This window comes from Fukomys damarensis, unplaced genomic scaffold (genome assembly GCF_012274545.1).
Source record: "Fukomys damarensis isolate Sample0158 unplaced genomic scaffold, DMR_v1.0_HiC HiC_scaffold_12, whole genome shotgun sequence".
Classification (NCBI taxonomy): Eukaryota; Metazoa; Chordata; class Mammalia; order Rodentia; family Bathyergidae; genus Fukomys; species Fukomys damarensis.
This window is the reverse complement of record NW_022900924.1, coordinates 11,533,433-11,559,217: the sequence shown is the minus strand read 5'-3', so window position 1 is coordinate 11,559,217 and position 25,785 is coordinate 11,533,433. Positions and strand designations below refer to the sequence as shown.

Genomic DNA, 25,785 nt, shown 5'->3' with positions numbered 1-25,785 from the left:
CATCTAGTGAATCATACTGGTAGCTTGGAAATGACCATTGAGGAAGTATTTACACCTTGAAAATTGGCAAATGCTAAAAATCAGGGGTCCATCCCACAATCAAGAGATCTGTTAAATTTATTAGTATGTCTGTATATAGAGGTAATTTTAATATATATTAAAGTTCAAAATATAGAATCAGAGCCGGGTGTGGGGGCACATGCCTGTAATCCCAGCACTCGGGAGGCTGAGGCAGGAGGATTGCTGTGAGTTCGAGACCAGCCTTGACTACATAGCGAGTTCCAGATCACTCAACACTACATAGTGAGACTCTGTCTCAAAAAAAAAAAAAAAAAAAAAAATAGTATCAGAGAAGAAATTTTGTGGTATTTTAGACAGTTTTAGATAACAATATTTCTATCTTCTGATATGAAGTTGTCTCAAAGGTTACCCTCTTTGTGGGTCAAAGTTTTAGAGTTAGATCTTTGATAAGTCTTTTACTACTTTTTTGGATTTCCTTAACACAAACTGAAGTATAAGTTAAGGCAATGGACACAGTTGTGAAGTTAGGACATGTATTACCACTCACAGTACAGAGAATGAATATTTTTCAAATATTAGTATGTATTTGCTATCTTATATTTACATGTTTTCTAACTGCAATATCTGTTCAAACCCCCTCAATTAAATTAGCAACATGAAAATGGAGCAGGGAGAAAATAATCTGTGTTATATAAGAACACAGAAAATTTCTATAATAAATTCATATATGTGTGCCTGGCACTCATATAGCAATCATCTATTAAAAATAGTTGGATGAGTTAATAATAGTCATAAGGAGTGATTCTCAAAAATATAATCAAAATAACTCTCTACTCACCCAGTTCAATACAGGTGATTCCAAGTGACCAAATATCAACTTTGCCATCATACTGCCCTTCATCCATAGCTAAGATCACTTCTGGAGCCATCCTAACAAACATAATATGCAAAACTTGAGCTGTAAATTAAAAACAAAACTCCTCTTCTAAGGCGATTTAATAAAACAGCTGTTTTGAAGGATATTTAAAGAGCTTATTTGATAGATATTTCCTTATTTAAGTCATTTTGGAAAATATTTTTCAATGTGTAAAGGTACTTAGTAAAATGAAAACCCACCATGAAACGATATATTATGTTCAATAAATTCCCATTCTACCCTTTACTATTGGTTTTATCTTGGATAAGTTACTTTTCTTCATCTATAAAATAGAATTCTAATAGAAATAGAGATTTATAAATATTAATATATATGAAATAAAAACAACTTATTTCAAATAGTATGAAATATATTTTATAGAACAACATAAAGTGAGGTTTCTCAGCTATCCCAAAGATAAGTACAAAACTTACAAAACAAAACAAAAAAATTAGGTTACGGTAATGGATGTCACTTGACTTATTTGTCCATAATGTATTTTCATGACAGAGCAGGAACTGTATCAGTTTATATGCTTTGGATAGAGCTGTATTCTATTATGTGTGTAAGCATTTATGTGGTAAATCTATATGATGATGATGAGGGGAAAAAGTTCAAACAGCAGATGATATTTTTTTTAGTAGGTTTTTTCCAGGGATATAAATCACTTTCTAAGATATAATAAAATCTCAGTGTATCCAGGAAAGATAAAAAAGGATTCTGGAACACACTAGGGGAACAACTTTCAGTCAGAATGACAAGCTAGGTGAAGTATCAGAAAACTGAGCAAAGACAAGAACTTGGATTTCTTTCAATGGGAGGTAATACTTTAACACTTGCTGGGTAGCCAAGGAAGGCTAAAGAAGATCCCTTGTCCTTACCCAGAGACTTTGCCTCAAGAGAAAAGTTCAAAAGAAACCTCAAATGTAAACTAAAACCCAAGCTTGGTCAGTGAGTTGATAATCCTGCTCAGTTTACACCCAGTGACAACAACCTTATTTAAAGTCACTGTTAAGCTTTATACTAAGTCAGAGTGTTTGTTTTTTGCCAATGAGTTTTCTAACCTGAGATGAAATCTCATTTTGGGGCACATTGCTAAGACACTGCCAAAACACAAAACAAAATGAAACCAATGCCAAGAGTCCATTTTGCTCATGTGAGCACATTTTAAAATTATGTCCCATTTTCTAATTCTGCATACCAGTAAGGTGTACCCACGAAGGAGTTGGCAGGAGAAGCCATTGAGGCAGACCCAAAATCAGCTAGCTTCACTTGACCTGGCTCAGACAGGAGAATATTTCCTGCTTTAATATCCCTATAGGAAAAAATAAGAGGGTTAGAAAATTACTTTTCAATTTTGATTCTGGAATAGGTCAGAGCATGCAATTAATAAGACAAAAAGTTTATTTAAAAAGAAAACTTTGCTCAGATAGCCAGAAGGGGATTTAATAATTACTGCATGTTGTAAGGGGGCCCAGATTCCTGGGTATACTTACAAGTAGGTCATAGTAATTATGTAAAAGTAGAGCTTTCTTCAGAAGGAGGGAATACAGTGAGAAAAAAGGCAGACAATGCTACAAAAAAATGTGTTTTTAAGTGCTAAATCCAATTACCAGCAATATTCCTGGTGGTGGGAAAACTGGTGCCATTTATGCCTTTTATTTTCTCTTCCAAATTATATGACATTTTTGGAACCTAAACAAACCTGCGATGGCTCTGTATTGACTATCTAACCAATAATCCTAAACTACACACATACCTTTTCTTTCTTGCCTGTGACCCTTTCTCTCTGCCTTTAATTGTAACTGCAACTCTAAGGCATTTGAGGTACATGTTATATAGAAGGTGTTATTTTAAAAATAACACTACAGTAAAAAGAAGACCCTGAAAGATCAAAACAAACAAGGATTAGGGGTTAGGAAATTGCATTTCTATTGTATTGCTACAGTGAATTGCAAGTGGTTACTATTAAAAATGTTAGATGTTTTATGCAATAAAAGTTTTTAAGAAATGATTTTTAAAAATTCATTTTTCAGTATGATAATTTAGAATGAGAAGATGTGGATGTATTCCTTATTCTTTTAAAAAAAGACATGAGGTGTAATGAGTACTAGGAACCATGAACTATATACATTGATGGGCCATGGAAAGATAAAGTGGAGAAAATGGGAAAAACTTATGTCAAGCTAAAAATGAATCAGGCTCAAATGCTTCCAAAATAACTTTTAAAAAACTTCCCTTGAAAATTCAGTTTCCTTCCTCATGATGACATTAGGCATTAACAGAGAGAATTAAAAAAAAAGCATTATTTGTCTTTACAACAGAAAAGTATCTTTTATCTCCTATTTTCTATTAGGAGACTGAACTATCTCTTAAATAAAAAAAACAAAAAACAAAAAACAAAACAAAACAAAACAAAAACCTGTGACATGGCATTCATTTTTAAATCTAAAGAACATTTTAAAACTTTTTGGTCTTTTTAATTTATTTTACAAACTAAAGAAGATAATGTATTATACAGAGTAAAACAGCAAGTCAAAGAGCAGATTGAGATAATAGACACAAAAAAACTGAACTGTAGCTTTAAATAAATGCAGGAAAATTATCAGAAGCAAGCTGGTATTCAGTAATAATATCTTGGCACCAAAGAAGCACATTTTTTAAAAAAGAGGTCAAATCCATAAATATTATGGTAAATGTGTTTAACTGATCTTTATTAGACATGATTAGATTTGTTCTTCTTAATTTTTTAATTTTTGTTTTTCAGAGTGCTAGGAATAAAACCCAGGATCTCACACATGCTAGCAAGAGCTCTACCCTCGCCTGTCACTGTTTATCTTTATAAATATGCAGAACTTCAGGAAGGATTTGCTGTGCTTGTCTTAAGCAAGTTCTGCTTTTGTAGTCCCAGTAGTTTGTGATTAAAGAAGGAAAAGAGAGAACTATGACCTAACAGTTTTACTTCTTCCTAGCAAAGGCCAAGTATTTATTTTTGTGAGCTATTTCATGTGGTTCATATCTATCTAATATTCCACTTCTTCCACCACACGTTAAAGTCACTGCTAAAAGCATTTTACTGAGAGTAGGAAAGACTGGTAACATGTTTCTTTAGGAGGAGTTAGTGGGGGAGGCAGGAGGAAGGTTTTATGGGAAGCAAAGAGATTGCTGCTCCTCCTGGACATAAGGAGCAATGTTGCAACAGAAAAGTGGGTTATGATACAGGAAATACAAGAGGAGGCTGGGGGTGTGCAGCGGTAGAGTGCATGATTAGCACGCATCAGGCCCTGAGTCCCATCCTCAGCACAAAAGAGAAAAGAACATAAAATGTAGAAGAGGGCTGGTGATTTATCTCAGCAGTTCGGTGGCCTGCCTTGCAAGCGCAAGGACCCAAGTTCAATCCCCAGTACAAAAAAAAATGTAGAAGAGAGCTCTGGATTACTGGATTCAGGGTTAAGAAATCTGAGTGTCAATCATTTTTCTATTTTTTAAATGCTGTGAAATTATGGGCAAGTATTAAAAACCTTTCTGAGTCCCAGTCTCTTCATTCTCAAAGACAGTACTTTGCTAACTATACATCTTTGTGGACTAGAGAAATGCAAAGATTTTTAGTGATGAAACAGCATCTATTTGTATAGAAGTAACTTGTTACATACAATAGGAAAGGGAGAAAAAATTCAGCTATGAAATAAATATATACAAAGAAGGTTAATTTTCTTTTCTTCTTGACATAGTTTCAAAAGGTCACTGGGCCCTTCTTTAAATTTCCCTGTAACACTCAGCCTGGAGGCTAGTTACCTACAGAACAAGAGGATGTAAGCCTTTGTGAATATGTGGCAGAGACCAGGAGATGGGAGCTAAATTCTGGCAACATTACTCTTTATATTCAGGAAGAGCAGCGATCTGTTTGCTTCCCATAAATCCTTAGGCATCCTGAAAATTGGAGCATGAACTAATTTACAAAGTTCCTGGAATAGAAAGTCTTGTAAGTGAAATGAAAACGAAACTGGTCTCTAATCTTACCTATGAATCAATGCATGAGAATGTAGGTAGGCCAGCCCCTGCAAGGCACCATGAGTAATGGCAGCGATCTCTACTTCCTGAAGTGGTTTCTTATGAACTGAGGAAGGAGGGGGAAAAAAAGGTCGGGGGTAATGATCAGTTACCTCCTCTTTCTATTATCTTATATAGTTATACAAGACTAAACTATATACTTTCTCAAATGATAACTTGGTAATACATTCACCTAAATACACAGGATATGTATTTTCTATAGGATTGTAATAAATGATTAGGTAACAAGAAAACCAAGTATATAAAAACAAAACAAATCAACACTTCAAAACAAAATAAAACAAAGAAAGTCTAATATTCACTAGGTGAAAATTTTTTAATTTACTTATCAGTTGCAAATCAATAATATCACACTGATTCCAGTCTGCCAGGCCCAAATTTATTAGTCCCTTCTGATGTTTTAAATGCCTGAAACATTCTAGGTCACATTATTCTCTGCCACAAGGTATCTATAATTACCCCCTCTAACTACAGGTTTTCTAATTTGTAAAAGCTGCTAAGAAGCAATTTCCATTCAGAGATCAAGGATGATTTTGGACTTTTTAAATGTAAAATTTTAACATAGCCTCTGGTTGTAATAGCATTTCTGGAGGAGACATGGTTTAGCCATGATATTGTAAAGGGTTGAACATCAATATAATTTGGTAAAACCTACCTCTCTTTATACATACACGTGAATTTGAAGGTTTTGGTTACACTTATCACATCACATTAGCCAAATGTTTTAGTAATACCTGCCCTAGATGGGCCATGAGCTACATTGCTGGAAGGCTGGTAATATTACCCAGCTACTTTTGGTGGCACTCAGAGATGAAGTTGGCATAGCTTACTTGCACAGTCCTTAAACCCAAGTTATCACCCAAATAGAGTGCCCAAACTACACTATAATGTAATAGGAGATAAACACTCTGGTCAAAGTAAGACAGAAAGGAGGGTACAGTGCTCTCATTCTTACCTTCTAACAAATCAGAGGCTGACCCTAAGCAATATTCCATCACCAACTGTCGAGATTTAAAAAAAAGTCAGAATGTTAAATGTTAATAAGAAGCTGCTGAAACCAACCATACAAGGACCCAAGAATGCTAAGAGAATAAATGTTTTGACCCACTTGAACCTATATTATTCTGGTTATTGATACTAATTGATTTCATAATTTTCAGCATCTCAGTTTTTATTCTTTATTTATGATTTTCCACATTAATTTGTTTTAGAATAAATGTAAAGCAGCTAGGTTACATTGTAAATTAAAATTTATTAACTTAGAAAGTATATTAAAAAAACACAAGCTAGTAAATCTGTATTGGAAAATACTAAATTAAACAAATCATATATGAGACCCTGGTTTCAATTCTCAGCACTATAAAAAACAAACACAAAACCTAGGAAGTAGTAAATCCTTATTTTCACATTTTGAAAAGTTCTGAATAAGAGACATATCTTGTTGGGAACTCAGTGAAAAGATGTACCTGATATGTGTCATTACTTTGAATATCTGAGAGACACAGAATATTCTAATTTGTCTTTAAAACATTTCTATAATAATATTACAGTATTATTATACTGTTGATATTTCTCGGGTTGACAATCTTTGAAGACTTTCTAAAACCAAAAATAAGCAAATGTTTAATTTACTGTCCTAGATATTTCAGGTGTTCCAAATACTGTATTTTCCCGAAAATAAGACCTAACCAGAAAATAAGCCTTGGCATGATTTTTTGGGATGCTCTAAATATAATTCCTACCCCTCAAATAAGCCCCAGTTAAGACTGTCAGCCAGATGGACACATTTACTATGTCTACTGTAGCACAGCGCAGATGTACTGAATTATATATTAATATAAACTAAATATAAATAATATAATTGGCATTAATGCTTAAAATAAATGATAATATAAATTATAATTAAATATTTGTAAATATCTAAGAAGGTGCCTGTGGATAAGAGGTGAACACCTATGTAAATTGAGAGACATATTGCTGAATGACCATTTGGAGTACAGACAGAACACAGAAATAACGTGTTCACTTGATAAAGAATGGACATGGTTGCATCTCATTTGAATCTTCATAATTCAACAAAGTGTGCTGTAATGATGCACCATGAGCAGGCTACATGGACAAGAAGTGCTCATTCAAGGAGAGCTCGTCTGCTGGACATGAGAGAGAGTGGGGCCAATGGATCTACAGGGTTTAGAGTCTCAAAAATTTCAGGCTGGAATTCAGAGTTTAGAGAATTCTGATGTTTCAGAAGATAACATGACTGTATTTGAATAAATGGAGATTTTTGTACATGAAAATGAATAAATATAGATTTTTGTACATGAATAAATGTAGAATAAAAGAAGAAGAAAAAAGACATCCCCCAAAATAGGCTCTATTGCACATTTTGAAGCAAAAATTAACATAAGACATGGTCTTATTTTGGGGGAAATATAATACTTACTCATAGTCAAAGTCAAAACTATGAATGCAGAGGGACCAATTTCCACACATACATGTGTAAGCACATATGCTTCTACAAATTTTTACTTTCAACTTTTCTTGTTTTTTTGAGACACTACATAGCTCAGGCTGGACTTGAACTTGTGGCGATCCTCCTGCCTCAGCACCCCACATGCTGGGATTATAGGCATGTGCCACCATGCCTGGCCAAATTATTATTTTGGTATTCTAAAAACCAACAAATGGGAGCATGCTTGTAATCCTAGAACTGTAGGAAGTTGAGGCAAGAGGACCACAAGTTTGTGCCCAGTCTGGGCAACTTAGTGAGACCCTGTCTCAAAAAATAAAACAAGACCTGGGGTTCAGCTCAGTGGTTCTGGCACCTCCCTCGCAAGTGCAAGGACCCGAGTTTGATCCCTGGTACCAAAAAACAAAACGAAACAAAACAAAAACAAAAATAAGAGCCAGATATGGTGGCTCATTCCTATAATCTCAGCATTCTGGGAGGCTGAGACAGAAGGACTGCAAAGGGGTGGGGCTACACTTTTGAGTGAAGGCCTTGGCTTCAATCCCCATTCTTTCTCTCTCTCTCTCTCTCTCTCTCTCTCTCTCTCACACACACACACACACACACACACTACACACACTACACACACACACACACACACAAAAGATAAAACTAGCACATGCTCATTATGAAATAAATTTCCTATCATCAACTGGAAATAGCTAAGATCAACATATTGGCTCCTTTCATTTAAAAAAAATAAATGTGAAAAATATTTATATATTACATACCTTGCATTAATAGAATAATTTAGAATATTAGAAGTTTAGAAATACAGTTTTCTGATATAAAAATTCAGAAACATTTATTTTCATACTGAGAAGACAGAGATTCCACATAAGAAAATATAATGAACATTAGCCTCTTATGTCCTAGTTTTTTCTTTAACCAACTACTTTTTTTTCTTTTTGAGACTGAGGTCTTGCTAAGGCCTCAAATTTGGGATCTTCTTCTTACCTTAGTTTTTCGAGTAGCAAAGATTACAGGAGCCTGCCATGGCGCCTGGCTTCTTTAACCAACTTGATGGAAACATTTTTAAGTTGTATATCATATTTTTCTAGGTTTTTAAATTAAGTAATAAACATGCATATATCTTAAATTGAATATACAAGTTATGAATATTGATGTTCCTTGATTTAAACTGGGCTCACAGCCTGATGAACCTAAGTTGAAAATATCTCATCAAAATGCATTAATACACCTAAATTACTAAACATCTTAACTTAGCAACATAGCACAGTAGTCCTCCCTTATCCACTGTTTTGCTTTCTGCTGCTTCAGTTACCTGTGATCCAAAATTATTAAATGGAGAATTCCAGAAATAAACAATGTAAATTTTAAATTATGTGCAATTCTGAGTAGCATCATGAAATCTCTCATTGTCTTGCTCTGTCAGTGAACATTCTCTTTGTTCAGTGTATCCATCCTGTATATAATGCACACCCAGTAGTCACTCAGTAGCTGTCTTAGTTGTTAGAGCAACTATGACAGTACTAGTGTTTGTATTCAAGTAATTTGTATTTTACTTAATAATGACCCTAAAGTGTAAAAGTACTAATGATGGCATTTTTCTTACAGTATATTGTTGTAATTGCTTTATTAGTAATTACTTTTAATCTCTTATTGTTCCTACTTTATAAATTGTACCTAATCATGTATGTACAAGAAAAATCATATAGGGTTTGGTTCTATCTGTTGTTTCAGACACAAATTAGGGGTTTAACAACACATATCCCATGAATACTGGGGTGCTTACATACCCTGCATAGTACTGGACATTTACCCGTAAGACTGATGGAGTTGCAGCTCAATGCCACCACTCAGCAGCAGGAGAGATTACTATAGTGTATATGAACAGTTTGGGAAAAGATCAAGTCAGCCAGGCATAGCGGCACATGCCTGTAATCTCAGCACTCAGGAGGCTAAGGCAGGAAGATTGTCAGGAGTTTGAGGCCAGACTACATGGTGAGTTCAAGGTCAGTCTGAACTACACAGTGAGACTGTCTCAAAACATAAACAACAGAAAGAGAGAGAGAGAGAGAGAGAGAGAGAGAGAGAGATTGTGAGAGAGAGAGAGGGAGGGAGAGATCAAAAGTCAACGTCCAGAGCATGGTTTCTCTGTTTTTGCACCATCATAAAATAAAAAAATCATTTGTCAAAACACTGTAGGTCACCGGTGATTTAGCTCAGTGGATCCCTGATACCAACCAACAAACAAAAAACACTGTAGGCAAAGACCATCTACAGACAATTTTCAAATTAGATAGAATGAATGTTAGTATTTATAATTTTTAATTACATATTAAACACCACAGCAGTATTTAAAAAATATTCTTTTCCTTGTTATTGAATAACACAATGGTATTTGAGCATCCTCTGCATTTAAATTAGTAGGTCTATTCTCTACCTCCCCTGACTTCTTCCTTACGGCCAAATTATTTTTATGCCTGTTTATATGGATTCACTGGAAACTCAGTTCCTAAGAGCACCTTCTAATTAGTTTGCCAAATCAACTGCAGACAGAAACCAGGTAAGTAAGATATATAATCTAAGAGTAAATATGCTTCAACTAAAAGTGCAGGATTTTCCAAAGACTTACAACATGAGATTTAGCACTTGGATTCTGTAACATTTATTCTGGCTGATTGACATCAGTCCCCATTTCCTCCCCCACTTTTTTTTGGTACTGGAAATTGAACTCAGGCCCTTCATACTGTGCTGCATTGCCATCCTTTTCTCATTTGTATTTCTTTGTAAATTTTGAGACAAAGTTTCACTAAGTCACTTAAGCTGCTTTGGCTGGGCTTGAATTTGTGATCCTCCTGCTTCAGCCTCCCTGATTTCTGGGATCACAGGTGTGTGACACCATACTCAGATGAATCCCTTTCTATGTTCCTTCAAGACAGTTGTAATTGACAGAGAAGAACTGACTTCTAGATAATAATATGCTCTTTTAATTAATTTCTTCTGTTTATTAGGAAAATAATAGCTCTAGATGTTTTAAGAACTGCTTGAACAGAAGTTTGAGTATATTGCTCAGGAACAAAAATTCCATTTCCTACTTAGAGATAATGTACAGAAAAGGACTTAGTACATGGTAAACACTTGATAGATAATAGTTAAATAGAACTTTAAGTTAGAATGTGCAATCTGAAAAGTAAAAAGTTTAACATTTTCATGTTCTTGAGGTGCTTAACATGCCAAGGGAGAACAGGAGTGCAATTATGTAAAAACTGACTAAGATAGAGTAGAACAAAAGACTACTTCACTTTAATCACATGGTAGGCCTTGTTTAAAAAACAATCACACAGTGATGATAATGTCAAACACAATTCCAATTTTTTGGTGAATTGGAGTCTGGGATGAGAAACGACAAAAATGAAAATTCTAGAAGGAGAATAAAAGGGTTGCCTTTTTCTTTTAAAAATGGCTCATTATAAGATGATGTTTCCACCAACTCTTTGTTAGAGTATTTACAGAATGACATTTCTTTTTTTTTTTTGAAATTTCTAATAGGTTAGATATCATATTTAATCTTAGTGTATACCATGTGACACACTCTGAAGCATTAACGACTTTCAAACAACAATAACAAAAGTCAAATGGGACAGAAACAGGACTGATAATTTTGCAGTTCAAATAAACAATATAAAAAACATTTAATTAAAAGTAGAAGTTCCTTGACTTACCCAAGCAGTGTGCTCTTTCAAATAACAACCTTTGTACTCGATGGTATTAGGGTGCTTCAACTGTCGTAAAAATTTAACTTCTTTAAGAATATCATGCCATTTCTATAGATATCAGAAAAGAAATGCTTTAACATTCAAGCTGAAAATAATATTTATTATCAAGTACATGACTGTTCTTTCTGTTATCTTAAATTGATATAAGGTAAATAATAGTAAAGAAACTATCTAAATGAGCTATTTTTATAGTTTGAGTTCATTTAAATGAAAATTTGTCACCAGATATTTTAAAAAACCCACTATACATGTCTGTGTTCTATAGTGGAAAATAGGTTACTAAGTTAGAATACTGGCAACTTTTATTATGTACTCCAAAAGAAGGATGAAAAAAAGAATTGTGATAAACGTTCAAAACATATTATGAATGTCTTTTTTGGGTAAACTTTCTATTTGTTGGCACTCGATAATTGTATGTATTTTGGGGTTACAGTGCAATGTTTCAGTACAAGTATGCATTGTGTAATTATCCAATCAAGGTAGCATATGCATCATCTCAAATATTTATCATTTTTTTGTAATGAGAACATTCAGAATGGTTATTTTGAAATATACACTATAATACTGCTAACTACAGTCACCTTCTTGCGCCATGCTCAATTTTGTTATTGTTATGTTAACTTTCTTATGTCAGTTTAGGCATACAAGAGTCTTGTCTTACCTCATGTGCCTGCTTCCCATTGTAAGACATTTTCTTAACTGCCACCACCTCATTGGTGTGAGCATTTGTGGCCTGTGTTGAAGGGAAGAAAAAGAAAAGAAAAGAAAAGGAATTAACTATGTTTCATTCAGTTTAACTTCTTTGACTAGAGACTTTTTCTCCTGGTCCTGGAAATTGAGCCCAGGGCCTTTGTACTGAGCTATGTCCCCAGGCCCTTTATTTTTATTTTGAGATAGGGTCTTTTTTTTTCTTTTCCTCTCTCTCTCTCTTTTGAGTTAGGGACTTGCTATGTACCCCAGGCTGGCCTCAAACTCACAGTGAACCTCCTACCTCAGCCTCCTGAGTCCTGAAATTACAGGTGTGCACCACCCATCTGGCTAGAGGTAGGGCATTTCTAAGTCACTAAATTACACACACTGGGCTCATATTTGAGAGTCTCTTAACTCAGAATCGCAGATGCTGGGATTACAGGTGTGTGCCATCAAGCCCAGTTTAACTAGCCACTTTAAGAATAATATTCTCACACTTCAGTACCACCACACAAAGATGTTCCAACTTTTGATAAGATAGACATTTCTACCTCACTTTTAAGGAAAAGCTTCATTTTATCCATTTCTGTGTAGTCTTGTAAAGGTTGTAATACAAAAAAAAGAGGATTAGGGTTTAACAAAATAGATGCAACCAAATGACAATAACAAAAATCCAATTTCTGAAATATCTACACTGGCTTCAGTGTAGAATGTCTATCAACAGAAAACCAGTTCAATAAATAGCATGTGGTCATATAATGAAATAACCACTAATGAATGAGGTAATCTATATATAATATACCACCATGGAAAGATGTAAAAACACTGTAACAAAACAAGCTGCCTACTATGATCCTGTATTTTTAAGATAATAATAATGGGAGTAGTATATGTGTAGAAAAATTTTAAAAGAATGCATACTGAGACACTAATGCCTGGAACAGTGCTTTCCTATAGAACTTTCTGGGATAATGGAAACAACCTATACTTACACCATCCAATAGGGTCACATGCAAAATATGGCTAGTCTGACTGAGGAACTGATTTTAAAATTTAATTAATTTTATTCAATTAAATTTAATTTATGCCTAGTGGCTACTGTATTTAACAATGCACCAGAAGGTAAGAGAACTCCTGAAAGGCAATCTTTTAGAGTAACATTTTTTTGGTACCAGGGATCGAACTCTGGTCCTTGTGCTTTTGAGGCAGGTGCCGGAACCACTGAGCTAAATCCCTGGCCCGAGAGTAACATATTTTATAATAAGAATGTGTTACCTATACACATACACACATTTATGTATGTTATCTGTGTGCATTATCATCTATAAAGGTTGTCTCATAACTGTCTTTATCATATCCAAGATATAAGTTCATTGAAAGCACACGTGTGCCTTCTATTCAATTTGCATGAGACAACTAATTTTTTTAAGAATTTCAGAAAAATAAATGTAAGACATTAAAATATTATTTAAGGGCTAGAGATTTAGCTCAGTGGTTCTGCTGCCTGCCTCGAAAGCCAAGGTTTGGAGTTCAATCCCCGGTACAAAAAAAAACAAAAAACAAAAAACAAATTAAGTTTGGCTTTCTTTTAATAACAGGGCTCTGCCTCAGTGCTACATCTCTGATGCAATTAAACTATTTTGATCATAGGATTTGTTATTACTGTGGACCAATAAAGCTGTAGCACTGGTTCTGAGATAAAAGATTAGAATTTACTGGCTGATAAAATCAAGTTAAAGCTGGGGATTTAGCTTAGTGGTTCTGCCGCCCGCTTTGCAAGCACAAGGACCTGAGTTCGATCCCAGGTACAAAAAAAAAAAAACAAGTTAAAATTTTAGAGAAAAACCTCACAACCGTTTTCCTAGTTCCAACTAGTTAAAGAAGCACCTCAGATATAGAACAATGGTTTCTTATGATATAAAAAATTATTCAAACAATAAATAATAAATTACTGAAATAAAAAGAATTCAACCCCAGATTCTTTTTTGTTTTTTGAGACAGGGTCTTGCTATGCAGTCAGGCTGACCTTGAACTTACTATGTAGCCCAGGCTGGCCTTGAACATGCAGTAATCCTCCTGCCTCAGCCTCCTAAGTGCTAGGATTACAAGTGTGCACTACCACTCCCAGCTTCAACCCCAGATTCATAATGAATGTTAAGATGCAGAGGAAAAAGATATACATTAAAATAAATTCTTACAAGCACTAAGGTAAAAGAACCTTACACACACACACACACACACACACACACACACACACACACACACAATAAGTATCTGGGGCAACCCACTTTCTGGTCCCCTTTGTGTTGCTCTTACAAGTTACCTTTCTCTCAATAAATTTTTCCTACTTGAAAAATTATCTCTTGGTTATAGTTTTCAAATCAATAAACCTCCACAAAGGCCTTTTTTTCTTTTTTTGGCTCCAGGGATCAAACTTGGGACTCTGCGCTTGTGAGGCAGGTGACAGAACCACTGAGCTAAATCCCTGGCCCTGAAACTTTAATATTAAGACTGTGCTTAAATGACAGCAAGAAAGGATAGTTGATGTAAATTCAGCATTATAATATGGGTTAAAGGGACTATATTTGCGAAGAGGCTATTTTGAGCATACATCTATGTACTATGCAGTCCAAGAGCCTGGGAAAGACCTACGAAATAAGTGAGAAAATTTAACCTATAATGAGCATATTTATATTTATAATTATGTTTTTGGTGCTGGGGATTGAACCCAGAACTCATCAAAGATAAGCATGTACTCTGTGACTACACTACATCCCTAGCACTTAAAAAAATTCTTAATCTGTATAAAAATAAAAAAATCCAACAAATGGAATCAGAGAGCATTATTATCTAATTATTTATTAAGCTTATTTATAACTGATGCTATTTGGAACTACAGACACAAAAAATAATGGCCTTAAAACACAAACATATTTCTTACATTTACAGAGTAATCACTAATTAAAATTTGATGGATCCACTTGCTAATACAAACAATCTACTAGTATAGTCTTAAAAATCTGAAAAATAGTTCCATTTTGATTTTTCTATACATGGAAAGATTTTAATGTAGTTTTACGTTGGTCATAACAAGTTATGTGGAAACTAAGAAGAAAAATCAATTGTTTTAGAGCAGAGAAAGGAAAGTGTCAATGAGGTCTCTGCTTTCCAGTGCTTCATACTGTATTTTGTCACCACCTCTAGTCTACGCCATACCACTCTGAATGCGCCCAATCTCACCTAACATGTACAGTTTTATCCTTGATGTTTACATTCATGCTATAAATTCACAACAGTGCCATTAACTGTTAGCAGGATCACGGATTCAACAATGTTTAGTGAAAACTTACTATGTGTTTATTATATTTTCTTAACCATCCTCCAACTATGGCTTTTTGTTGGTTTATAGAGGAATACAAAAAAATAAACAGAATTTTTTTTTTGTCCTGTTTATTGAACCTCAACTAAAACCCAAAGGCAAATGAAGTATGTGCTTTGGGTGGATTATGGATGATATGCTCAGCTGATGAGAAAGCACTAGAAGCGTACATATATCACAGTATTTAAGTGAATACAGAAATGAGCACATTCGGCCTTTTCTGTTTTTCTTTAACATAGAGTTGCTTACTGTCTCATTTATTAATGTCTGCTAACTTCTGAGTTACTTCTTTAAATCCAAATACACATAGATATTTCAAGTTAATGCTTTCTGTTTTCTCAGAGTATAATATATACTCTCAGCTGACTGATGATACAAGAGCTTTACAGTGGACCTTGACTTATGAACTCAATTTGCACCCAAGGGCTGGTTGTAACTCAAGCTGGTCAACTGCCTTCAAAGTCTCCCACATATATAATTTTAGGCCATACTTTCTTCCAGGCAGATCTCAGTGTCTTTAGGGAGACATTGGCTCAGAATTTCTCAATTAACTTCACACAGGAAAGGATGTTGTAAAGTTCCTTCAAGAACTCTTTAAGGGTTAAGTCTGTATCTGGGACCATTTGGAAGCACAAGTGACTGGCATTTGGGTCATAACTCAAGACTGTGTTCATAAGTTAAAATTAAATTTCTGGTCATAACCCAAGTTGCTTGTATGTCAGACTGGTTGTAACTCAAGGGTCCACTGTTTATGCTTACAATTCAACTTAAGCCCTTCTCTCTAATATTCTGTGTAAGTCCACTACAAAGACACTGACAGAATTATAGAATTTAGGTACAGAAGCTTTGGTTGCTATACCCTGGCCTTTATGGCTTGCAAGCACGCCTATGATTCATGAAAAGTTGAGCAGTACCAAGTTTGTTGACTTCTTCATAATTCATTCAACAAACAGGTATTATTTACAAATTGTAAGGTATGAGACTAAGTGTTAGAGGTAGAATTGTAAGTAAATAAATATAGTACCTATCACTCCTCTAGTAAGATACACAATAAAAAAAATTAACAAAGAAAGACAAAACTACAACTGTGACTTGTGTTACAAAACAAGGTATGTGTTACTAAAAGAACCAAAAATGGAGGGTTTGACTTAAGTAGGCTGGTAAAGCCTTTCCTGAAAGAATAAGGTTTAAATTGAGAGTTATAAGATGAACAGGAGTGAAAAAGATGAAGATGGATGGAAAAACATTCCAGAGAGAGTAATTTATGTGATAGATAATAAAAAGAAAGCAATTAGAGCTACAGCAGTGTGAGAAGGAATTAGCGTTCAGGTGTACATAAGGACTGCATCATGAAGGGCCTTGTAGGCTAACTATAGTATGAATTTTAATCTTAGACAAAGAAAAGGAGAAGCCCTAAAGACTTTAGAGCAAAAGAGGACTATGATGAGATTTATATATTTTTTTAAGCTCACTAAAGTAAGGTCTACAAGGCTATACTGAAGTTGTTCACAAAAGGGACATTATATATGGTGCATAAATAACAAGAGAAGAATATTAACAGTGAGAGAGGTACAACATATACATTATTGCGGCAAGTGTGAAAACTGATTTTTATAATGCTACCTATGTGTCAACTACAGATAAAAGTCAAAGCTTTTTGTAAATTTTATATTAAAGAATCAGCCACTTCTTTTTCAATCTGTTTTTTAGGGCTGAAACATTAGGAATCTGAAAAGGATCTGGCTGCTTTTTAAAACAGAAGGGTCAAAAAGAGATTGGAACCACCCTCTGACTCTGGCCAAGTGAGACTCGGAGAGGATAAGCTAACGAGAAAGTAATAAAAGAAAAGAACGAAGAATGAATCTCTCAGAATGTTTTGATTTTTAAAAGAAAGTTCAAATTAGACAAAACCAAATTACACTGTTTAGGAGCACAAAAGTAAGTGGGTTAAATACAAACACAAACGAGAACACAATCACTATAAAAATCAGGATAGTGGATACTCCTCAGGAGAGAGAAGATTGTGGATAAGGAGGACAAGAGGAGTTTCTGGGGTGCAAGTAATATTTGATTTCTTGCCTTGGTGGTGTTTACACAGGGTTTTACCTTTAATAATTCTTTAAATTATGTATTGATTTTATTTTTGTAGTGCTGGGGATCAAACCCAGTGCTTTGTTCATGGCAGGCAAACAACTCTACAACCCAACCCAATTATATGTTAAGACATGCATGTGTATTATGAACATTTCCTCGTGTATGATATGTTTATAATTTAAAATACTTTAGAAAAGATCCGTGTGAATAAAGAAGACAGGACTTTGGGCCTTCAATGTTATTTTGAGATCAAAGACTAACATGGAAGAGTGTTAAGTGGAAAAGTATCACTTTTTCAGGCCTGGAAAGCCAGTTAGTGATAAAACATATTGAATAGGGGCAGAGGATGAGATGGGGATAAAGGAGAAATGATAGTGATGCTGAGCACAGACACCAGGGTGAGGGAGGGTTCAGAGACAACCCAGGATGAAGATCTAGGTAGAAAGAAAAGGACAGGCTACAGATGTACATAATAAAACCTTATCTGGAAGGATAAGCTGTACCCAGGTGGAAGAACATAAAGGATCACTTAAAAGGAAGAGTCAAATATGTTTGACGATGGAAGTTATTTTACTTTATTTATTTCACAGTCCTGGGGATGGAGTGCATGGCTTTTGCTTTGAGCTACATCTCCAGCCCTTTTAATTTTTTACTTTGAAGCAGGGTCTGGCTAAGATGCCGGGTTTGAACTTGCAGTCCTCCTGCCTCAGCATCCCAGAATGCTGGGATTCCAGGCATGTGCCACTATTCTCATTTTAAGAAAAGTTACTTGAAAAAAAAAAGGAAAGTTATTTGATAATAGGCTTGGAGAATAAATAGATAATTATGAGTATTTAATGTATTTGTTTTAATAGACTACTAATTTAAAGGGAATATTTGTTACTTTGATGAAGCAAACTTCTATGGCCATCTAGACTAAAGAACTAGAGTTTATGCAGTGAATTTCAGGTAAGTAAGCTGTGCTTATATTTCAGTCATTTCTCCTTTTTCTCATCAGGAGATAGCCACACGTTTGGAATTAAAACTGGCTATCCTTGTACACCTTCACCTAAAGTAACAACGACATGACTGTCACTAAAAATCTCTGTCTCTCTGAATAGTTGTTGGTTCATCTGTTTATGTGTCCATCTAATATTTATCCAATTCCTACTGTAGTGTCAAATACGATACTAGTTTCTGGAAGATATAGCAATGAACAAGATAGATATAACCTCTACTCTCATGGTGCATGTTATTTAGGAGAAGGGACTTAAAGTATGAATAAAAAAACAAGATTGTTTAATTGCAACTCTAATAAATGAAGCAAATTGCCAAAAGAGGTGGCATAAGATCATAAAAGTCCTGATTTGCTAGTGGAAGGTTTGAATAGTAAAGGCTATACTGTCTAAATAACAAACCAAAACCTGCAGCATGAAGAAGGATTAGACAGGGACGGGGATGCAGCGTGCAGTCTTCTAGAAGACAGAATAGCAGAGATACAGGCCTTGAGGAGGAAAGAGGAGATGCATGGGACTCAACTTCAAGCTTAAAGTTTATTGTTGTTTATGCCACAGACTTGAACAAGACCTAGGATTCTGGAACTGGCTCTTTAGAAATGACTATTTGCCTTTATAGTAGACATCATTTAATTGGTACATGAACGTGAAAATCAGGTATAATTTTACAAGTATTAGCAATGCGAAGAGTTCAAATTTTCTTAATCTGATCTACATAAGTGATTTTTAAAATTACTTACAAAATAAACTGCTCCAAAACTGCCATGTCCAATTTCATGCAGATCAATAAAAATTTCTTCAGGATCATCTTTGTAGAAGAGATCAGTAAATTCTGGATCCTTCAGTACCCCTTTACGCATGATGACCAGTATTGCAAGTGCTTTGCTTATTGATAACCTAGTCAGTTTTATCTCTCATTGACAAATTCTTTTTTGATAAATCTTCAGTACCTATAGAAAAATAAAGACTGTGATTAAATTATTTCTAACACATCTTGTTTGGTGGCAATATAAATACAAATTAATATTAAAGAGCATCTCAACATTACAACTCAGTGTTAAAAAGACAAGTAATCCAAATGAAAAATAGGCAAAGGATGTGAATAGATATTTCTGCAAAAAAAGAAGTATAAATGGGATTAACACATGTGAAGGTGCTCAGCATCATTAGTGATTAGAGAAATGAAAATTAAAACCACAAAAAGATATTTCATTCTCGCTGGGATGTCTATAATCAAAACATTAAGGATCAGTGAGGACATGGAGAAATCAACTCTCTCCCACCGTTGGTAGGCAGGTAAAATAACAGCCATTTTGGAAAACAGCCTGGCAGTTCATCAATAACTTAAATATGGAATTACCATTTGACCCAGAAATTCCACTCCCAAGTATATATCCAAGAGAAATGAAAACGTGTCCACACAGATATTTGTACACAAATGTACACAGCAGCATTATTCATAATGGCCAGAGGCTGGAAATAATCCAAACCTCCCATTAATTGGTAAATGAATAAATGTGGTATCTCCATACAATGGAATATTATCCCATTGTATGCAACAACACGAATGATCCTTGTAAACATTATTCTAAGAGAAAGAAGCCAGTCATAAGAAACTGTATAGTGACTGTTTAATAAAATAAAGTTTTTACAATAGAGGGCTGAGGATGTAGCTCCACGGTAGTAGTAAAATACTTGCCCAGTATGCATGAAGTCCTGGGTTCAATCCCTACTAACACACACACACCACACACACACACACACACACACACACACACACACACACACACACACTTCCAGAATAGGCAACTTATAGAATCAATTTCCTAAGGGTGGGGGATTTAAGGAGTCACAGCTGAAGGGTATGGACTTTCTCTTCAGAGGGATAAAAATGTTCTAAAATGGGATGGGGATTTAGCTCAGTGGTTCCAGCGCCTGCCTCGCAAGCACAAGGACCCAAGTTCGATCCACAGTACTGAAAAAAAAAACCAAAAAAAAAAAAAACCAAAAAAAAAGCGCTAAAATTGGATTATGGTGATGACTACATAACTCTGTGATTCTACTAAACACTTTAATTGTACACTTTAAATGGGTAAATTGCATAGTATATAAATTACATCTTCATAAATGTTACAAAAAAGCATCTTGGTAAAATTAATATAGAAATAACGGCAGATATTTATTAAGTACTACTATGTATTATATAACACCAAAAACCTTACAAGCAGCTTCATAATATGATGACTTTCCCCCCTTCCATGCTCTTTTGTTCCTTTTTCCTTCCTTTTCTTTCCCCCTTCTCTTGTTCCCCTTCCCATTTGAATATGTTCTTCCTCTGTCCCAATATCTAGCCTCTATTACGATCCATATTTACCCTTTGGGTTTCTCACACAAGAGAAACAATGTGATATTTAAACTTCTGTGTCTGATTTATTTCACTCAAGATTATGGTCTCAACGTGCAACCATTTTCCTACAAATGACTCAAGTTTACCCTTCCCTATGTCACAGTAGTACTCCATTGTATATAAATACTATATTTTCTTTATCTATTTATCTGTTCATGGGGATATGAGCTCTTTCTAAGATTTAGCTATTGTAAATTGTGCTGGTATAATCATGAGGGTGCATATATCACTGTGGTATGATGCTTTTAATTCTAGTAGGAAGATACCTAGAAAGAGAACAGCTGGGGAAAATGGAATCTCTAGTTTTAGTTTTTTTTAGGAATCTCCATACTGATTCCCAATGACATGATACTCTACATAGAAAATCCTCAAAACTCTACCAAAAGACTCCTAGAATTAATAACCAAGTTCAGTGGGATAGCAAGATACAAAGTCAACATTCAAAAATCAATAGTGCTCCTGTACATGAGTAATAAACTCACTGAGAGAGAAATTAAGGAAACAACACGTTTCATAATAACAAAATAAATACATGAAATAGGAATCAACCTATCAAAGGAAGTAAAAGACCCATGTACTGAAAAGTACAGTACTCTGAAAATGGAGATGGAAGAGGATTTCAGAAAATGAAAAGATATTTCCTGTTCTTGGATAGGAAGAACCAATATAGTAAAAATACTTCCAAAACTGTTATACAGATTTAATCCAACCCCAATCAAAATACCAATAGAATAACTCAAACTAGAAAAGAAAAGAAAAGAAATCTAGAAAGAGCAATCCTAAAATTCCTATGGAACCAGAAGAGACCTAGAATAGCAAAAGCAATTCTAGGTAACAAGGGCAAAACAAGGGGCATTACAATCCCCAATGTGACATTATACCACAATGCTACCATCATAAAAATAGCCTACTACTGGCAAAAACCAAAAACCAAACCAACAAACCAACAAACAACCCTAACCAGACCCGAGGATCAATGGAACAGAATAGAATGTGCAGAAACAACTCCAAACACACTCAACTGCCTCATCTTTGATAAAGGGGCCAAACACCTTCACTGGAAGAAAGATAGCCTGTTTATTTATTTATTGATAGCCCTTTTAATAAATGGTTCTAGGAAATTAGCTTTCCTGTGCCAAAAAGTGAACCTAGACTCATACCTCTAACTATACACAAAACAAACTGAAATGGATCAAAGATCTAAATATTAAAGCAGAACAATCTGCAGGAAGACAGAATCAGTAAAACTCTTAAAGACACAGATGTAGGCAAAGACTTTATGAACAAAACCCTGATGACACATGAAATATTACAAAGAATCAAAATGGGAATTGCATCAAATTAAAAAGCTTTTTCTCAGCAAAAGAAACCATCAGCAAAGAGACAACAAATAGAATGGGAAAAAGATTTTCCCAGCTTCTCAGACAAAAGACTAACATCTAGAATATATAAAGAACTAAAAAAATCAGACCCCCCAAAGTTAAAGACTATCTGAATTTTATAGAGCAAACTAAGATTTTGAAAAGTGAAACAACTACCCCATGGTCAGAAGCCAATATTTCTGAGCACTGTGCCTCAAATCCAGTCAGCAAAGTAATTATCCATCTACCTACCCAAATATTCTTTTATTCAATAAATACTGATAAAGTGATTACTATTTACCAGACACTGTATGGGTTGAGTGACAGAGACAGAATAAGATGTGGTCCTATCAATAAGGGCCTAGAATCAAATGAGGTGACAGGCATTAAATTATAATGATATAAAGGAGAAAATGACCATAGCTAATTGATATTTTAAGAGAAAAGCAAATATATTTTATCATAAGTATATAACATCTTGGCCTAGCCTAATTTTGACTTACAAGTGAAAAAGCATGCCTTGTTAGGGAAAATAAACATAGTTCATTCAATATGGAAGGAGGAAACGTTAAGTTGGTATAAAGCCAAGGACAATCACAAAAGACCTTTTGAGCCATATAAAGAAATTTGGACTTTATCCTGAGGAGAGCAGTGTGCCACTGAAGGCTTTAAGCAGGAAAAGGATCCCTCTGCCAACACAGCACCTGTCATCCTGGGCAGTTGTCGTGCCAGTCTGCAGACACCAAATGATTGAGCATAAAGTCACATCAGTACTATACTGTTGGAAATGTAACGTAAGTCTAGCTCTTTTCAGTCAGGTAATTCACAATGGAACCTCAAAAAGTGGCTTTTGCCTTCATTGTTTATGTGTGAGAGTAGAAAGAAGAAACAGCGGATTAAATATGACATACTTTTTGGGAGGATTGCATAAAAGGCAAATTATGAGACTGTGTTTAAGAATCCCAAATGAATTAAATTTATGAGAACTAAAATTTTTTCAATCACTGAAATACATTGTAAACTTCTGAATGCTTTGGCTGTAGTGTGAATAAAGCTAAATACTGTGGATACTAATTTTTGGGAAAAGAGATTACTATGTCACACTATAGACGAAAATGACTTTTGAAGCAATATTTAAATGCAAAATTTAGACTGTAAAATCTTGTAGAATAAATTATAAGTGAATATTCAATTACTGAGCAACATACCAGAGGCAAAAGTCATAAACTAAAATCAATAAGCGTGTCTATATTTAATTAATAATCTCTTCATTTAAAAAATATGAGGGGACTTCTGCTTTTATCTAACTAAAATGGAGTAAAAGAGGCCAGGCTTATTATCTGGCACCAGAATCTAAAACACTGGACAAAACATGAATAATGGTATTTCAAGATAACAGATATCAGGCAAAGGAGGACAATGATCCCTGAGAAAAGCAAATGATGTGAGCCCCAACTGTGCTAGATTTATCTGGGAGAGTTTGTAGGTCTTAGAGGAATCCAGCTGGAACCTGGGGGACTCCTTGAGTTGAAGAGACAAAAAGGAGTCTGGGATGACCACAGTAGCTGGAGTTCTCAGAGCACAGTATTGTGCAGAAGATGGCAGCACGGAAAGAGGATATGGGAATCAGCAGATGGTTTCCCTCAAGTCTTCAGCTGAGTACTGATTAGTGAATACATGTGTGAAAACTACCTTTGTCCAGGAAAACACCATCTACAAAGAGCAGAGAAAAAAAAGTACCTAGGCTCACAAAAGGCTGTGAATAGTACTTGTTCTCATTAGCCAAGACAGGAAACTTCCTGATTTATGGGGCATTCTTTAGAGTACTCAGAAGAGTTCTGCCTTAGTCGGAGGGAATAATTCACCCTAGATTAAACACTGATCTGTGATGTCTAACAAGTTTAAGGAATAAGACCTAAAAGGGTCAAATTATTTCCCAATAACTCAGTTAAAGCACAGAAAAGAAAGCTCAATCATATTTAAAGATCCAGTATTCAAAAAGATAAAATTCACAATCTCCAACATTCAATGAAAAGACATTAAAAAAGCACAAAAATATGATTGATGAGGAGAAAAAGAATGGAAACAAATGCAAGAATATTATATTTGTTATGCCTATATTCCATGTATTTTAAAAGTCAGAGGAAATACTACACATATAAAATAGAGATAGATGAGACATAAACTATAAGCTACATCTTTGAAGTTGGAAGCTATGATACAGTGTCTGAACTGAAAAACACTGCACGGGACAAAGAGCAGATGAGACTTTGCAGAAGACCTAACAATAGAAGTTATCCAATATGAAACACATAGAGAAAAAGGACTAACAAAACAAATTAAAAACAAACTACAAAGTGGAACACTTTCAAGTGACCTAGTATATGTCTAATTGGAGTCCCTGAAGGAGGAGATGTTAGGACAGAAAAAAATATCTGAAGAAATAGTAGTGGAAAAAATTTTCAAATTTGATTAAAATTCTAAACTTAAACATCTATGAATGCCTATGAAACTCAAACATGAGAAATAGGAAGAAAATTATATCAATCCACTTGATAATAATTTGTTCAAAACCTGGAATAAAATGACAGCAGATGCCTTGGTATAAATATTACAAATGAGAAGACAGTGAGCAACATTCGTAAAGTGTTGAAAGAGAGAAAAAAAAAAAAACCCTGTCAAACTAGAATTTTATATCCAACGAAAATATCTTTGAAAAATAAGGCCAGTATAAAGGCTTTAGTACATACAAAAGCTGAAGTAATCCATGACCTCACTATCTGCATGACAGGAAATGATAAAAGAATTCCTTTAGATAGAAGGAAAACTATACTAGATTGAAATATAAACTATACAAAGAAATTAAAGAAACAAAAGTGGTAGCTATTTGGCTAAATATATGTTTCCATTATTTGAATTTCTTTAAAATATAATTGATCATTTAAACAAAAAGAACAACATAACATGATGTTTAAAATATATGTAGGGCTGGGGATTTAGCTCAGTGGTACTGCCGCCTGCTTGCAAGCACAAGGTCCCAAGTTCAATCCCCAGTACAAAAAAAATAACACACACACACACACACACACACACACACGCGCACATATATACATAAGATGAATGATAGCACACAGTCTGGAGGAGAGAAATTGGAATATATTGCTATAAAGTTGTAAATACATATGCATGTATAAATGTAGGGATCTACATATATACTTTAAATATAAAGACACAAATAAGGTAAAAGGATGGAAAAAGATGGAACTCAAAGAAAAAGGGGTGAGCTGATATTAATATCAGATAAAGTAGATTTCAAAGTATATTATTAATAATGAAGGTCATTTCATAATGATAAAAGGATCAATTCATCAAGAGGACATAGCAATACCAAACAGTTAAGCACTCAACAACAGGGCTTTAAAATACATAGTTATACAATTGCTGGTGGAGCTGTGGGGAAAAAGGAACCCTTCTTTACTGCTGGTGAAGACAGTGCTGGTGCAACCACTGTGGAAATCAGTATTCAGATTTCTCAAAAAGCTAAAACTAGAGGTTCCATTTGACTCAGCTATTCCTCTTTTTTTTTTTTTTTTTTTTTT

At 34.6% G+C, this 25,785-nt stretch overlaps 1 protein-coding gene across 3 annotated transcripts in view; it reads right to left on the bottom strand.

The window, feature by feature from the left end:
• Taok3 (TAO kinase 3) overlaps nucleotides 1-25,785 on the bottom strand; it is a 176,358-nt gene that overhangs the window by 64,291 nt on the left and 86,282 nt on the right. For all 3 annotated transcript variants that reach the window (XM_010604085.3, XM_010604083.3, XM_019204487.2), the window contains exons 3-9: nucleotides 19,159-19,368; nucleotides 11,922-11,993; nucleotides 11,207-11,308; nucleotides 5,964-6,009; nucleotides 4,958-5,054; nucleotides 2,139-2,252; nucleotides 860-951 (exon numbers count right to left, since the gene is read on the bottom strand). In XM_010604085.3, the coding sequence (XP_010602387.1) occupies nucleotides 860-951; nucleotides 2,139-2,252; nucleotides 4,958-5,054; nucleotides 5,964-6,009; nucleotides 11,207-11,308; nucleotides 11,922-11,993; nucleotides 19,159-19,278 (643 nt within the window). In that variant the 5' untranslated portion in view covers nucleotides 19,279-19,368. The remainder of the gene's footprint in view (nucleotides 1-859; nucleotides 952-2,138; nucleotides 2,253-4,957; nucleotides 5,055-5,963; nucleotides 6,010-11,206; nucleotides 11,309-11,921; nucleotides 11,994-19,158; nucleotides 19,369-25,785) is intronic.